The sequence below is a fragment of the Strongylocentrotus purpuratus genome, unplaced genomic scaffold (genome assembly GCF_000002235.5).
Source record: "Strongylocentrotus purpuratus isolate Spur 01 unplaced genomic scaffold, Spur_5.0 spur5_contig_829, whole genome shotgun sequence".
In the NCBI taxonomy this organism is placed as follows: domain Eukaryota; kingdom Metazoa; phylum Echinodermata; class Echinoidea; order Camarodonta; family Strongylocentrotidae; genus Strongylocentrotus; species Strongylocentrotus purpuratus.
Window position 1 is genome coordinate 789,189 of NW_022145534.1, and position 16,606 is coordinate 805,794.

The following is a 16,606-nucleotide window of genomic DNA, read 5'->3' on the forward strand; positions in this document are numbered from 1 at the left end:
TTAGCAAGACTAGAACTGCCATCTCTTTTGAATTGTAGAGAAAAATTTAATAAAGATTTTGCTGTTTCATTTGAAAAAAAAAGTATGTTGTAATCGTGGTTACCTCCTATAGAAAACTAACTAAGTTCAATTTACGCAATGTCAAGAGATATCAAGAATTTACTTGCAGGACGTGATTCCAAAAAAGTGCCTCTCCTAATCTCACACGTACACTCAAGAATCATCACGCGAATCAAAGCTTATAATAATCATCTATCATATTTGTGATACTCTGACCGGTATCAAATGTTTATGGTGTTGCTATCAAGTCACTGTTTTGCTTCTTCTATATTTATACGTTTACCATACTGTACTCTTTCTCCATCTCTTTTTGTATTTCTCCCTTCTTTTCTTTCTCTCTCTCTCTCTTTCTCTCTCACTCTTTCATATTTTATGTAATTTAGTATTTATTCACAATTAAAATTTGTATTTATATCATATTTAAATCTTTGTAAAACATGTGTAATTCAGTCTTTGTACTGCGAAACATGTTTGAATAAACCTTTATTGAATTAAGCACTTGAACCACGCTGTACCATAATTTGTTTTGAATGCATACATTTTGATTAGTGATCTCACCTCCTTTAATTTCATCCCGTATTTTCAACATAATTTTCTTTATTGTCATTTCTCATAGAATCTATAAATTCTGTTTCATTTTTATGAATATATATTGTATACAGACAAAAAATAATAAATCACAAATCACAAGTCAATGTTTAAGAATTTATTTCAAGATTTTATTTTTCAAAGTTATCTGCATTTTTTGGAAAACATGTAAAATGAGTTGAAGGATATCAAGTTTTTCGACAGCAAAAACAAAAATCGAAAAACAATGAAAAAACAATCATATGCAAGAACAAAATGTCAATATACATGCTCATAACAACATCTTCATATATCTTTAAATACATACAAGAATATTTACATACTCGTGATTTCAATATCTTTAACTAACTATACAATCTGGCAATTAAATGGAAGATCCATTCCCAAGATTCGTTTCATTTGCATCAACTTATAAATATATATTTAAAGTCATTTTACTGAAAAATAGAGAACAATATAACATTTCACATTCCATCTAACAGATAACATGAATGTACATGATCATGTATATATTTTGCGTGTCAAAATACAGCATTATCTGCAAGGAATGTGTACATCAAAGTTATAATTTTTTTGCCTTCACTTTTAAATTTTTCCCTTCAACTACAATAATTCACATTAAGTACTGAATTAAGTCGTAGAATAACCATCATCATCATCATCATCATCATCATCACCATCATCATCATCTTCATCATCATCATCATCATCATCATCACCATCATCATCATCAACATCACCATCATCATCATCAACAACATCATCACCATCATCAACAACGTCATCATCATCTTTACAAGTTATGCATTAGCTTGATATTTACATCCAATAACATATAATGTAAATTATATATCAGATCTGCATACATGCAAATCTTATATCATTCTGCATAGTCAATGTGATTACTAGTATCCAACAATTACAATACGCATTATTGCTTTAATTGGTTTGCTGGTATCATACTCAAGTTAAGTAAGATATATAAAATAGTGTTTGCTTTTTTCTCTATCTATATACAAGTTCATGTATATGTAGAGTCTATTAGCATGGAAGTATTCCTAGTCACAAATAGGAAGGAAGAGGCGTTTGTTGGTATATACTGTAAGATAAGATTTGAATTTGTACAACAACGATCTGAATATATTTTTCTCTAGATACCTGTTCAGAGCAAAAAAGATAATACTTGGTATCCATCACTAATTGGAAGTATGCCATTTTTGTCGAATTTGGATTACATTTTTTTCTCTCCTTAAAACATAGTATGTCCAATAATTTCCCACATGGTATTATGATAAATTCAAAACATTAAATATGTCGCAATAACATAATTTACACTTTCTGACACAACTTCAGCTCACAAGACACTAACATGTATGCCAAACGACAATACACCCAGACGAATATAATATTGATGATCATGGATGTCATACTAGTACGAACAATATTTTCTGCACCATCAATTCCACGACACTATATCTAAGGTCTATCCCCACTGCTTGAAAATGTGACAGAACATTGCATATCACACCTGGCACCCAATAGGGAGGAAAAAACCTGCACCAAAATACAAGGCATATGTGAACCAGCTCCTTCAAAAGTGCTGTACACTAAATGTATTTTACTATAGTCATGGAATGTGAACAATTTCCATATAGCAAAAAACACAAATATGATATAGATTTTTAAACGATAATGGCACTTTGTTCAAGACTGTATCTTAATACTTTACATATGGCATTATATCTTGTACTTTTTTTGCATATTTTTTTTTTAAAGGAATACAAGCTAAATATAGCAAATGCAAAGAAAAATGAAATGTCACAAGCCATGCAAAATTAATGTCAGGTATATGCACTATTTCTGAATACAATATAAATGGCTACAATTCACATACCTTTCAATTACTAACTTCAGAGGTTTGTCAATATTTTTAAGACTACACATAATGGGTTATAAATCAAAAATATATTTAAAAAGTAGCAAAAGCTTATCTCTACTATTGTACTGAATAGAAATGGGTTGGACAACAATATCAAAATGCTTGCATATTCGAGAGAATATCTGCATATTTAAATTGATAAATAAATAATGTATATATATATATATTGGACAAATTTGTTATATTCTGGATTTATCTAAGTACCCATGTACTAATGTTAATGTGATGTATAGTTGTTACATTATTAATTAAAATTAAACCAAAAAATATTGGACAAAATACAAAAAGGACTATAAAGGAAGAATTAGGATGAATTAGGAATATATGAATAAATGCTGGAAGGAAAGAGAGTACTGTTACAAGAACTCTTTGGTACTGAGCCAGCTCAAGCTTACTTAACAACATTCCACCAATAGTTACACACTAAAATAACAAAATTGAAGGACTAAATTGATTTTTGAATAAATACATTAATAAATGTGGAAACTTAGGGAGTTTATATTTATAAAAGTCAAATATGCGATAAGCTTTTAAAAGATAGAACATAGAAGTATACTTCGGAATGAACAGGATAGGCTTAAATTCTCAACATCAATAACATATGTACTTGCTTAGATTTTGTTAATGACTCATGAAAACCTAATTACTTGAATACCAAAATAACACAATTAACAATATTTTCCCCTAAGATTACATAATCATCTCTTGATTTATTCCTACTTGTACAGTTTAATGAAGTTACAGTCACACATTTTAAAGACTGCACTGTTTATTTAATATAATGTATTAGTTTAAACCATTATTCCATTCCCTCCTCATTTAAGTATATAAAGAAATTCAATTCATTCAATTTGATGAATAACTTTGAATTAATCATCCCATTATCGCATATTTGTATAGATTTCATTCAGTCCATTAAATTTGTTACCTACCCCATTTCCCCAATTGTCTCCCTTTTGCTATATTCTAGTGGTCACCTGGTTTTTCTAACAACTTAAAATAGCCAGGCTTCCATTTGGAACTCTCCCATCCTGATACAATCATTTTAACTAAACGTCAGTTTGCATCAAATAAAATAAAATGAAAGCAATATTACAAGCACCTAGAATACTTTCTTTGCATGTCATCTTCACGGCAAACTTCAGCAAAAATCATAAAGATACCGGGCTATACTAGAAGAGCTAAATGCTACAACTACACCAAATTATACAGCTGCAATTTAAGCTTCTCTAAAGCAGGATTTCAATATACAATTGCAAGATAATCACAGAAAATTGTTAGAATGAAGAGCTCTTGGAAGTGATAAGTTTTCCTTTATGTACAATTTGCATCAATATATAAAAATATAAAAATAATCTGATATAAAGTTCTCTGATAAGTATCAACCCAATCGAAGAAGGCAGAATTTTCTTAACATGGTTCGTTCCAGACTTCCGTTTTACTTGACCTAATCCTTTTCTCTAATTCTCAATAATATGTGGTCCAGACTTCTTTGGTGAATTTATGTTGAGGTCTGAAAATAAATCCCATTAAGCAGTTTATCTAAATTTGAAAATTTAATTCTAGTTATTTAGTTATCATAACTTGTTTATTGTTTTTACTTTGCACCAAAATGATACTAACACTAGTTGCTTTAAATCTAAGGTTTTAATTTAAAAAAGGTTAAATTAAATTCCAGATTCAAATTGCTTCGAGTTGAAATTTTATATTTCAGTTTAGATGTCTCAAGTACTTACAATTTTTTACATCAAGTTTTTTTCTCTCTCTCTCTCCCTCTCTCTCTCTCTTTCTCATTCTCTGTCCCCCTCTGTCTCTCTCTTTCTTTCTCTCTCTCGCTCTCTCATATTCTCTCTCTCTCTCTCTGTCCCCTCTCTCTCTCTCTCTCTCTATCTCTCATTAACAGGTGGTGGATTGTATGTCGGAGTCTGGTAGCACGATCCCATTCTTTCTGCCTACTTCTCTTGGGTTGATGGTTATTTGTCAGAACGATTTGGACATGATTCTTTCGATCTCCTCGATCTTCTCCGCATGTCCCTGCTTGATGGATGTGTCATCCTCATCTAAGGCTGATATTAACTGAGAAGTACATGAAAGAGAGAGTAAAAGATAACAAAATGTTAATATTAAAACAAATAATTAAGTAATATATTTGGAGGTGAAAAATTATGAATTTACCTCAAGAGCAACCTAGTGCAAGTACATTGCTCCTGATATACATTGATAATTTAGTCAATGTGCCATTATAGCAGGAAAGATTTTGATATCAGACTTGTATACCATTTAACATCCATAATTATGTTTGCATCATCACACAATTCTGACAGACATAATTTCAGTCACATAATTTCATTATTTCAAGCAAGACTGAAACCCAAGACTAATGCATTGTTCTCCAACATGGGGACCTTCCTATCACATCCAATGATTGACCGAATGTTTGTTGAAAATTAAAATGATAATTTTCAATACTTACTTCACTTCTGTACTTGCAGGCATAGCCAAAGTAGAGTTCATTGAGAGCTGATAGCATGTAGAAATCATAGTGATGTCTTTGTGAATGCTCAGCTAACATAGCATTCATGTCCTGATCACTGATCACAGGCATGTTCTGGATGTCTTTGTAGTACCTGTGAAAATGAATAATGAATATAATGAATAAACATTCAAGCTACCAGCAGAAAGAACTGTAATTTCGAAATCAAATGACATTTTTGGTTTGTCTGAACAACTGCAAATTTGATATTACTTTTAACACAAATATGATTGAGATACATAGACATGTATTCACTGCAAACACACCCCTCCCCTTCAAAACAATTAATCAGGAAATTAAAAAACTTACAATCCATGTTGTATATATTCATTTTACAGACTGTGTGCTAAGATTTAGGTATGTATAAGACTTACTGTGAGACATATTCTTTGTATGCAGGGATATCCTTGGCATAAAGAAGCTTGCTTGCCGGTGAATTCTTGTTCAGCTGTTGCTCCGAGACAGAGCACGCTTCCATGACGCACTGAGCTACGACGGATAGACAGGAGTCCACCGTGTCAGCCTTGTGGATGTCAAAGATCATATCAGGATTCTTGATCAGATTCACCCAGAACCGAAGGGGTAGGCTGGATAGGAAAGGGGAAAAAGAAAGGAGTACAATGGTTCATGTTCATTTTTACATAGCAACTTTTATTTGGAAAAGAAATAAGAAAAGTCATATTCAATGCTTCTAACTTGGTCTTTCAACTTAGTATTCCATATTATCTGTTATTCTTGAACATCATAAAACAGATCTTTAATGCTTCGGTTTAAACAGAGCAAATCTGTACCATTATAACATTTATGATTAGAAAATGTTTGTATGCATACAAGTTCAGGCACAGCTGGAAAACAGTGCCCAAATGATAGGTAACCTTGTTGAGTGGGAGCAAAGATTTGAAACTCTATTTGCTATCAAGTTGTTTCAATCTCTTTATCATGGTCAAAGTAGCTGCGGGTGAGTGCGTACCCAAATGCCATTTAATCCACTTATTTACAATGCAATCTCAAATTCTTATGGGTTTAGGAGTAAAATCTCTCCCAAAATGACTTAGTCATTACATTTAAAGATAAACTTGAGTTCTGGTAATGCGATTGCATTGTGAAAGAAAAGGTGTGGAATGGATCAGAAAAGTTGATCATATAGCATGTAAGTAATGGTGTTTAATGCAAGGTTCTGGAGTCATCAAAATCATCATAAATTTGGCAGAGTCTTGGTAAAGTAACAATTACTTACACAGAAAGATGTATATGGGACAACACACATGGTGTCGGGGCTAGTACTACCCTGATTTCCTTATCTTTCTATGCTCATTACTCAGCCAGTATACATTTTCTTCCAAAATTGTTTGGCACATGACATTTATTTGTAATATTAAACATTCAGTGTAAGTTTCGTTAGATTCTGTGAGAATTCATTTTCTTTTTTTACCAGAACTCAAGTTTATCTTTAATGTGAATTACGTATTCTTACCTGTTGCTCTTCCAAGCATGGATGATGGCAGGGTCCGTGATACCGTTCTCATAAGCTTGTTCGTCCAGGAAATCAAAGAGATACTTGATGGCCAGAGGCAAGGAGTTATCATCGTCCAACATGAAGACGGTCGTCACAAGGTCATCTACAAACTTGTGCAAGATGGTCTGATGGAGAGGAGAATAAGAGTGAGACAGATTGAACGATTAGGACCCAGAAGCCATATTCACTTATTCACTGCAATGCAACATGTTGGTTCTGACTAATAAACTGTGTATTAGCACCAGCACCAACAAAGCCATCTTTTAGATAATAACTTGGGTGATCTACTTTTTTCACTTTTACATAATTATATATATCTTAATAGCATTACATACCAAATTTTTGTTACATGTTCCATGCATTTTTTTTTTTTTGGGGGGGGGGGGGGGGGGGGGGGGTTTACCGGGTACAATTTGTATACCGTGTAAGTTGGTGCAAAAAAAAAATAATAATAAAATAAAAAAACATTTCCAAACACATTTGTGTACTTAGCTGTTCCTATCCCATTCCAAGTACAAATATTATAAATCCCTGCAACACAAGACTCTTAAAATGTCCATAGCCTAAAGCAGAAACCTGAATGCCTATTACCACGACCCCAGTTAAAAATCCAGGATGGATTTCTTTCATCAAATTCAAGGCATTGCACATGCGACACCATACCTTGGTAGTTAGCAGCCTAGGAAGGTATATCTCTGCCATCATCTTCCGATCAGTAACACCATTCTCTTGCTGCTGGTGGTCCTGGGGCTTCACCAGATGCCACATTCTATTCATATTCTCATAGTCTATGGTGATCATCGGTGACATGGAAGACGCAGGGGTCTGGATGTTGTAGCTCACATTGACATTATCTACAAAACAGACAAGACAATGAATTGGTCTTAAAGGTAATGCTTATATATGAAATTTCACAAGTTGAAGCTTATTCACCTAAATCTATCTCTTAAATATGATTGTTGCACAATTTTCGAAGTATTATGATAGATCTTTGCAACTTTTCTTTATTTTCTATATTTAGGTCATTATACTAGTCAAAATTAAAAATTATTACTTCGCAATAACTTTAATAGAGATAAACTACAGCTGAAGTACTTTATTACCAAATTCTTTTTTTTTTAATTAAAAAAAACAAACAAATATGATGAAAAGTGTCCTATATTTTGAGACATATTAAGTTGCTAGGACTATCCAACTCATACAATCCTTAAAAGAAATGATTAGTGATCTTACTGTATGATCTAGCTGGTGAAGAATGGTTGGAATGTAAGGATCCACTGCTCCCCTGAGCTTGTAGAAGGTAGACCGTTGCACCCTCTGTAACCTGTAGAGAATGTCAAAATGAGAAGAGATTATATCAACCCAGTTGTATAGACATCAAAGAGTGCTTTAACCATTCCAAAGTTAAAGAATGGAACTCTGCATAGTGCCTACAATTGCACTCACTTTTCTTAATGCATACAACAACAAATAGTTATTACTTGTCTGAAATAAACATAAGATGCCATTATGAAATTTTTATCAAATTTTAATTCATACCTGGTAATGTGAAAGGGTGTTGATCTTTCTCCAACCTCCCTCCATAGGTCTCAGTGCATCATCGTCAAAAAGAATTTGTTTGCCACCTGGTCTATCATACCACTCTGTAACATCAAAAGAAAATACAATGTATTATTTGAAGAATCTAAAAATGACTTCATAGACATCTGATACAATACGTCTGATGAAGGATATAGGAGCCAACACCCTTCTGGCTTAACGTCCTCCCTAAGATCAAGTTTTGATTTAATGTAAGCTGAAAGTGACAAAACATTTCGGCCCGAATCCACAAAGGAGGTTTGTCGACAAACCTTGGTTTTCATACGTCATATGACGCGTTTTCACTCATTTTTTACAAACCTGGTTTGTAAAAACGAGTAAAAAAAAAGAAAACCAAGATTTGTCGACAAACCTCCTTTGTGAATTCGGGCCTTCATGTCTGAAGACAATATGATAAAGGCTAAAGTTATTACGTTTCAATTCATGATTGGTCAACACTTGGTAACTTTAAGATTTCCCTTGCTGGCTGCTTTCCATTTTGGAAAAGTTCACAAAACAAAATATCACAAACAAAACCCTGAAGTTACCTAGATCAAGTTCATTCTTCTTTGGTCTCTGCGAGTAAGGCGAGGTCTTGTAGATGGCATCTAGGATCTTAGCCTTGGTCTGGGAGATGGTGTCACAATCAAGGACTTTCACTTCAACCATTGGAGTGTTACGGTCTGGTCCCTGTGCCTTTAAGGTCTGTAGCAGATGGGATGAGGAGAATAAAGATCACGTTATCACAAATGTCGATTTTTCACATGATTGAGGAGAATTGAGATCACTTTATCACAAATGTCAACTTTTGCATGATTATCAACTAGTCATATTTATAAATGAGGATAGGAGATAGCTCCTGTGACAATTGCTTCGCATCAATCTCCTACACTGATCAAATTCTTATCTTCAACCTCCGACCCAACACTATACCTATACCTGACCCTAACCCCAACCTAAAGCATAATTTCAACCCCAACTCTACAAAATTGACGAAATAGAGACAGGAGCAATTGTTGCAGGGGCAAATGTCAGGATACCAGATATATTGAGTGGGAAAAACAAATACAGCTGCCAGTATGTAATTATTAATCCTATAATGAAACCGCTTCTGCATGGATCAATAGTCTACTGAAATCAATATTAACAGGCTGGAATTAATTGAAGATCAACGATTTCTGTTAATTAATTGATGCCATGAAACATCCTTGATGCTTCTCAATGGTAAATATACACCCACTTTTTTTATCCTTTGTACAAATATTGATATTTTTGGGCATAATACAAATATGACATAAATTTTCTTATTCTCACCAGTTGCTTGACATCAACTTGTTGTCTGATGAGTTTGCCCTCTGTCAAGCTGTACCTGGCCTCCCCCGTCACTGAATCGACTGGTCCTTTCTCCACCTGTTGCTTGATGGCATAGAAGAGTTTGAAGAGCGGCTCACCGGCAGAGTCTTGAAGATGATTGTAGAGCAGGACAGTGAGCCAATTACCAACCATCTTCTCCACAACGGATGATCCTCTGGAATTATATGAATAGTATTCAAATTTATGATGTTATCCTCATCCCCATTACAACCATGCTGTCATATCATTTCACCTGGTATCACGACTATACCAAACTATCTAAATTCCTTATTTAACCTAGAACTATACATGTACATCTGTTATCATTATCATTGATATCTGTGCACCAGCTTTAGCTTTTCCATTTCCATCATTGGAAGTATTGGTACGATCACTATACTTCCTACTCAAGAATTATAATAACAATATTTAAATTCTTAATGAGTAAAAAGGACATCAAGAGGATCAAGGAAAAATTAATATCTCATCTTCTTAAGAACACACCTCAATGATTTTCTCTGATACAATTTTCATATTCTCAAAATTATAATTGTTGAAAGTACTTTCTGCTATCATGTGTTCATCAACTCTGCCATCTTAGGCATCACTACAAACCCAGCCCCCCCCCCACTCCAGGAACAGAGGGACTGCATTCGTATTGTCTAAATCTCCGGTAAAGGGGTACTTTTCACACAACAAAGTCTGGCTCATAATACACCAAAGAATCGGCCCTGATTGACTTTACACACCGGACCAAAGGGAGGGAACATGCATACGTGTATCCTAAATAGCACTGAGTGACCCATAGAGCAAAAAGATCATCATCCTCATTCTCTCACCTCCTCATGAACACTCTAGCAGACTCCTCTCCCTCCTTGACATGTTGCTTGATAGCCCTTGCCATGAGAGCCTTCAAGACATCGGTACAATACTCCATCTTGCCCTGGAAGGCCACTACCAAGAGGGATGCAACGTTGCTGAAGTCCTTGGTGGACAGGGTTCGCTGCTCCTCCAGCACACGTATGAAGATCATCAGGAAAGACTTGTTGGAGAGCAGCTGCCCAAACTGCCATAGACCCTTCTGTACAAAGTCTTTCCTCACACCAGCAACCTTAACATCAAATAATTAAGTTTTTATTATAATTACATACAAGGATAGATTATACTTTTCTTAATCAATGGCAACTCTGAAGACAAAGAGGCCAAAGTCTCACATTTAAAAGTAGGAGTATTGATGAAAGTGTAAATACAAGATTTAAAGTCTTTAAAAGTCCATATTGCAATAACCCCCCTATCTAGTTCTTGGCCGATAAATTGCAGGAACATCTACCCATGAAAATCGAATTGATAAATGTGTAACTTGGATACACCAAAGTATAAAGAACATACTCACAGCAGATATATCAACACAGTTTTGTGTGAAGTGTCTTGATAATGTTAACACATTCCAAGAAATGGATATATTTTCATTGATAAGAGCTATACCATGACCCGCAACATCATAATGAGTGACTCGTTATAGGCAATCGACTTACCGAGAGATCTTTGAGTACAGCATGGTTGGGGTTCTCAGGGAAGAGAGACTTGACAACGTAAGACCGGTAATCAAGAATCGGGATTCCATGACCCTTGATGTCATGTGTGATGGACAGGACACCAGTCTGTAACTCGGCAAAGGCTACAATAATTCATAAAGATAGGGAAATATTTAATGGTAAAAGCAAATAGAATGGTATACAAGCGATTGACAAGCAAAATACTGTAAGAAATTATTTTGTGTATGAAAGATTGTCACATTTTACAAATTACCAAAGTCGCTTTAGTTTCTTTCTTTCCTCTAAGAGACAAGACATTTCTCCAAATACCTTGAATCTGCAACATTCCATGAATGCTTTCACATTATAAGACTTCAAGGACTTTTAACCAAACAAATTAATTAGTTCACAGTTTAAACTATGATACATCATAAAAACGGTGAAACACTCAGCAACATAATCATTCAAAGCATATTTTTGCAATAAGTGCCTATAAAAAAGATAATATAATCAATCTCTCCTACACGGAGTACAGGAAGATATCTGCTTTATGACCACTATGTATGATGATGATACAGTCAAACCTGCTTTAGTGACCACCTGTCTACAAAGACCACCTGTTTACAACAAGCATATTTTTTGTTTCCCTTGAAAATGGTTTCTCATTGAAACATGTACTAAAGGAACCCGTCTACAAAGACCACTTTCTGTTTTTCCCTAGGGCGGTCGCTGTAGACAGGTTTGACTGTATCTGCAGATAGATTCTTGTCTTCGGGGGTCTTACCTTCTTTGCACTCCTGAGCCACTGTGAGCTCCAGGGTTCCAATCTGGTCCTCCATCTGCTTAAAGATCTTCTCGTTGTTGTTGTTCTTGCGGTAGGAGGCGATGCAGACCCCCATGATGAGGATGACGAGGAGGAAGAGTACCCCGCCCGCTACCGATCCAACGATGAGGGCCAGAGGGATGGCTTGGGGTAGGTACTCCACCTGACCTACAAGGAAACTCAGGGAACCATGGTACACCTGAGATGAGTGAATGGATGATCAAAGTTTTATAGTTACAACTTGAATAATCATAATCTAAAAAATAACAACCCTGCAACTTCCTTCGTTTGCTATATTAATTTTATTTTTTTTAAATTTGTGAATAATAACCATATTTTATGTTCCAAATTCAAATTCTTTACAAATATCACTTTTGAATTGCATTATATAGTGGGCAACACATATTTCTTATTATGTGACTATAATAAAATTGGAACCATTTTTTCTATGTCACAATAGACAAAAGCGCCACACAATGGCTATTGTCCCAAAGATAGTACTTATCCCTCCAGAAGTTAAACAAAAGTGTTACAAGCCAAAGGTTATATGACACTTCCATTTATCCAATAATATTCTCTTTGATTGCAACAGATACAGAAATAGAACAAAGCAATTGTCTGCAATTGACGGCAACCATCAGAAAGAAAGCTGCTCCTTATCTGTTCGCAAATGCAAATTGAAAATCAACCTACCATGACATCAAATGTGTTTCTTCCTTCTAATTCGGATGGTGGTGTTTCTGGAGCATAACATGTCAATTCCTGTTGTTTGACTACAACATCAGTACAGGGTGCTCCTCCTATGGTTACCCTCACATCATCTTCCCTGTATGCTAAGGTAAGGTTATCACCCTGAAGTGACCAAGAAGAGAGAGAGAAAACATATATCAAGGCTTTATCATTATCTTAATGATATGATATATGTTAGTGAAGCCATATTCACTTTTGGGTATGTTCCATATAATTATTATATATCCAATGAGATTTCTAAAATCTACAACAAATCAACTATTGAAGAAGAAAAAAAAAACTGTGGGAACATCATAATTTCATATCACATAATTTGAATTTGATTTCATATGCAATGCTATAGAGTATTAATATTGGCCTTTGAGTTGGTTTCTTAAAAATCTTTGTGATCATATTTATTTTCCTACAGCACTTGACTTTTAAACTCTCTGAACTCTCTGGCTGAGAAACATGTAGTTATGAAGTGATGCCTCTGTAATGGGGCAAAAGAAATTACCGTATGGACAGCTGAATTTTTTAAAATATATCTTTTTTAAGCACACAAAAATTTGTTACTTACCGAAATCTTGATGAATTTGCGCTGATCAAATTCCAGTTCCATCTTTTGATTTTCAAACTGATAGAAAACGGGATCTGGAAAAAAGATGAACGCTTCGTCCAGGCCGCTGATCTGCCCATTATTCTGCAAGGGTGCATACTCCATCACACCATCCAATAGGAAACTGACGTTGGCAATGGGTACCTCTAGGGGTAAGGTCAAGTTGAGGTCACTCACACTGGGGGTCAAACACATCATGGAGGTCGTTGCACTCTTTGAGCAGTTCTGTAGAAAGAAAGGATGTCAGTAGAGATATTAACGTCATGCTTTATTGAATGATTATTGTTAAAGGGATCCGGTAACTTTGTCTCAGATTCTGAAACAAAATTCTGGATTTAGCTCATGATGCAATGATAATTATAAACCTTTAGGTCAATCAGGAACCCCATGACTTTTACAAGCCGATCGCCTGTCTGATTATCAAGATATTTATGATTGGAATTACAAATTTTGAAAACCGTTCGCCTGACGGTTTTCATAACACTACAGTCTATTGGGGAAAACTAGTATGGTAAAACCGGTCACTCAAAGATATTTACTTTTTTGAGGCACTTCTTGATCATTTTGAAGCACAATTTTTTTAGGGCTTCAATAATACACCATATCACAGACACTGATAATACGTAGGGCCGTGTATCTCAGATTTAACATTGTTAAACGATCCCTTTAATACATACAGTAAGTAAATTTGGCATCAGGATGTTGACCCAACTGGTTCAAATTTTATAATCATAACAAATATTGATGTAAATCACATTTTTTTAAATTCCATTAATAAGAGACAAGCATAACTACTTTAAAATACAAACAAACACATCTCAACAGTCAGTTAGTCACGGTTATCATCAATGGTTATGTAAATTGACCTCAACATATCAAGACACATCATTGGCATATAAAGAGACTTCGGTGGTAAGCGCTTTATAAGCACCATTTTTATTACTTTTTATTCTAATTATTATTATTATTATTATTATTATGAAGTACTGACCGAGATGAGTTGCTGGTCCTCAATGAGGAAGCCGAGTTGAGGCCACTGAATGGTGTCAAATTCACTTCCTTCCACATCCAGCTCCAGGGAACCACTAGAAAAGATTTAAACACAGAATATAAACTTAAAATAAACATCAAAACATGTTCGTCAAGTGTCAGTATCACTTTCAAAAGGTATTGGTATAAATAAGTACATGTATGCATATAACATTTCTTGTTAATACATTCAATTACTTTGTGTAAAGTTCATATTCAACTATCAAATTGTATTCCTGCCTATATAAGTTCCAATTTCTATAATTTCCTGAGAGGATAAAAAGAAACAATAGCTTTCTTTGGAAGACTAACATTTGTGTATTATCATGGGAACATTGATAACACCATACAGGTATATACCCTCAATATACTCCTATTTTATGACTAACGGGTCTTACGTACTATAATGCACAAATCCCACCGCTGCCACCAGTTGTAATGAGGGAGGCTTGAATAACAACTCAACAAATGGTGATTTCCCATTCCTTAACTCAGTCAGGCTGTATAGTTTATATCTCTGGCACCCTCCTGCATTATAAACATTATAGTCTCAATTAGATCACATTCACAAATCATTCACAAATCTCCCCTACAGGGGAACTTCGACCATCATCATACCTGCTGATGCTGCTGAACCGGCTAACTCTAGTAATAACTGGATCTGGCCGATATTGAAACTCTGATGATCCTTCCACGTAGTGGTCATCTACAGTCATGCTGACATAACCCATGGTTCCGACTCCAGCTGCTCCACTCAGACAAAGTACCTCAGTTGGGAAAGCACTAAGAAAGAAAAATAAAGAAAAATCACTTAAGTAATAGGGGTAATAGTATATCTGTAAAGCGCTTAGAGAAATTGTAAATGTATTAAGCGCTATATAAAAGCAGAATATTATTATTATTATAAGTGATTTAATATTTCTTTTTTTAAAGAGTATCCAAGCAATGTGTGGAATGCCAAGGTATTACATTAATAGTCATCTTAGCTTCTGGATGGCCTTCACACGCATTTACAACAATATTCATTGTACAAAATCTCTCCTCAAAGGACCAAAAGGTTATTGTATAAAAGTGCAATGATTGTGTATCTTTCGTATTTGTATTTTGTTTGCGAAAGGTTCATGTCACAAAAGTTTTTGGTTATACATTATCCGTGAAGGAGTAACTTACCTGACGATCTGACAGGGAACTCCGTTAAGGTTTGCTATACTGCTGCTACCAGCATCAAGGTTAAGACCCAGGATAGAGACAAGAGATCCACCAGACGCTGGACCGTAGGTGGGTCTTACTCCTGTGATCTTGGGCAACTAAGGAATACAAATTAGGGATAAGAAAAGAGTATGATAATTAAAACTCCAGAAACTTTTTTGTTAATAAAAAATTCTTTTTGACAATCAATCATTACTTTCACATTTGAATTTGTTCCTGCATAAATGCCAAACACGGTACAATAAACACTATCAAAATGGCCACCTCTCTAGAGAGGTCACAGGTATAGTCTCTCTCTTTGAAAAAAAAAAGTGTTGTTAAACTTGTCTGAAATGACAATCTGTTTATAGGTGGACAATATTTGTTTTTTCCTTTTGTGGCTTTACAACACAGGTTTAACTTTAAATGTCTATCATCAAAGTGTGGTGGGCCAGTTAATGAGTTGAAGACGACAAGTTCAAATATAAATGAAAACAAAAGAAGCTCGGAATTACAGTTGAAGTCCACTTTATTAATTATATAAGTCAGCCAAAGCTCCAATCGTTACAAACGAAGAGTAATTATTATATAAACATTTTAAATAAGCTGCTTCTCTCAGAGGCTGGGCGGCCATATTAAACTCTCAAATAATATACTCTCAAATAATATCAACTAAAACTGACTTCAAAATCCCGCACCTGGCATTTAAATACCGCGGCACCCAATGAGGCTTAGATATTACATGATATTGCCAGCCAACCAGGAGGACTCTAACGAAGCCAACCAATTACAAGACGGGATATATCAAATTACCCTTAGGTCATCCGACCAATTAAGAGAAGAGTTATACCTTTAATTAATTTTATACAACACTTACGTGGATCCCTGTCATTTGATTGGAGGATTGTTGGTCACATGATATTCAATAGATGGTATATTGCACGGTCGTGCATTTTTGGTTATATGCGCCGTGCATTTTTGGTTATATGCAGACTGCGTACCTCTCTGCCGTGCGCGCGCGTATCCCTGCGTGTATCTGACGCGAAGGCAATCTGAATGTAATCGAGAAGGCTTGAATCCAACTTGAATTTATCTTTAATATAAGGAGTAAAGCAT

The 16,606-nt window shown here is 34.9% G+C and overlaps 1 protein-coding gene across 2 annotated transcripts in view; it reads right to left on the bottom strand.

The window, feature by feature from the left end:
* Positions 1–1,674: 1,674 nt before the first annotated feature.
* Positions 1,675–16,606, bottom strand: part of LOC589422 (plexin-A2) — a 102,447-nt gene continuing 87,515 nt past the window's right edge. For both annotated transcript variants that reach the window (XM_030983532.1, XM_030983540.1), the window contains 17 exons: positions 15,473–15,609; positions 14,921–15,085; positions 14,265–14,358; positions 13,235–13,498; positions 12,619–12,777; positions 11,887–12,124; positions 11,103–11,245; positions 10,407–10,678; positions 9,529–9,742; positions 8,763–8,919; positions 8,176–8,279; positions 7,870–7,960; positions 7,300–7,490; positions 6,595–6,761; positions 5,495–5,707; positions 5,061–5,214; positions 1,675–4,663 (listed from right to left, as the gene is read on the bottom strand). In XM_030983532.1, coding sequence (XP_030839392.1) covers positions 4,568–4,663; positions 5,061–5,214; positions 5,495–5,707; positions 6,595–6,761; positions 7,300–7,490; positions 7,870–7,960; positions 8,176–8,279; positions 8,763–8,919; positions 9,529–9,742; positions 10,407–10,678; positions 11,103–11,245; positions 11,887–12,124; positions 12,619–12,777; positions 13,235–13,498; positions 14,265–14,358; positions 14,921–15,085; positions 15,473–15,609 — 2,859 coding nt within the window. In that variant the 3' untranslated portion in view covers positions 1,675–4,567. The remainder of the gene's footprint in view (positions 4,664–5,060; positions 5,215–5,494; positions 5,708–6,594; positions 6,762–7,299; positions 7,491–7,869; positions 7,961–8,175; positions 8,280–8,762; positions 8,920–9,528; positions 9,743–10,406; positions 10,679–11,102; positions 11,246–11,886; positions 12,125–12,618; positions 12,778–13,234; positions 13,499–14,264; positions 14,359–14,920; positions 15,086–15,472; positions 15,610–16,606) is intronic.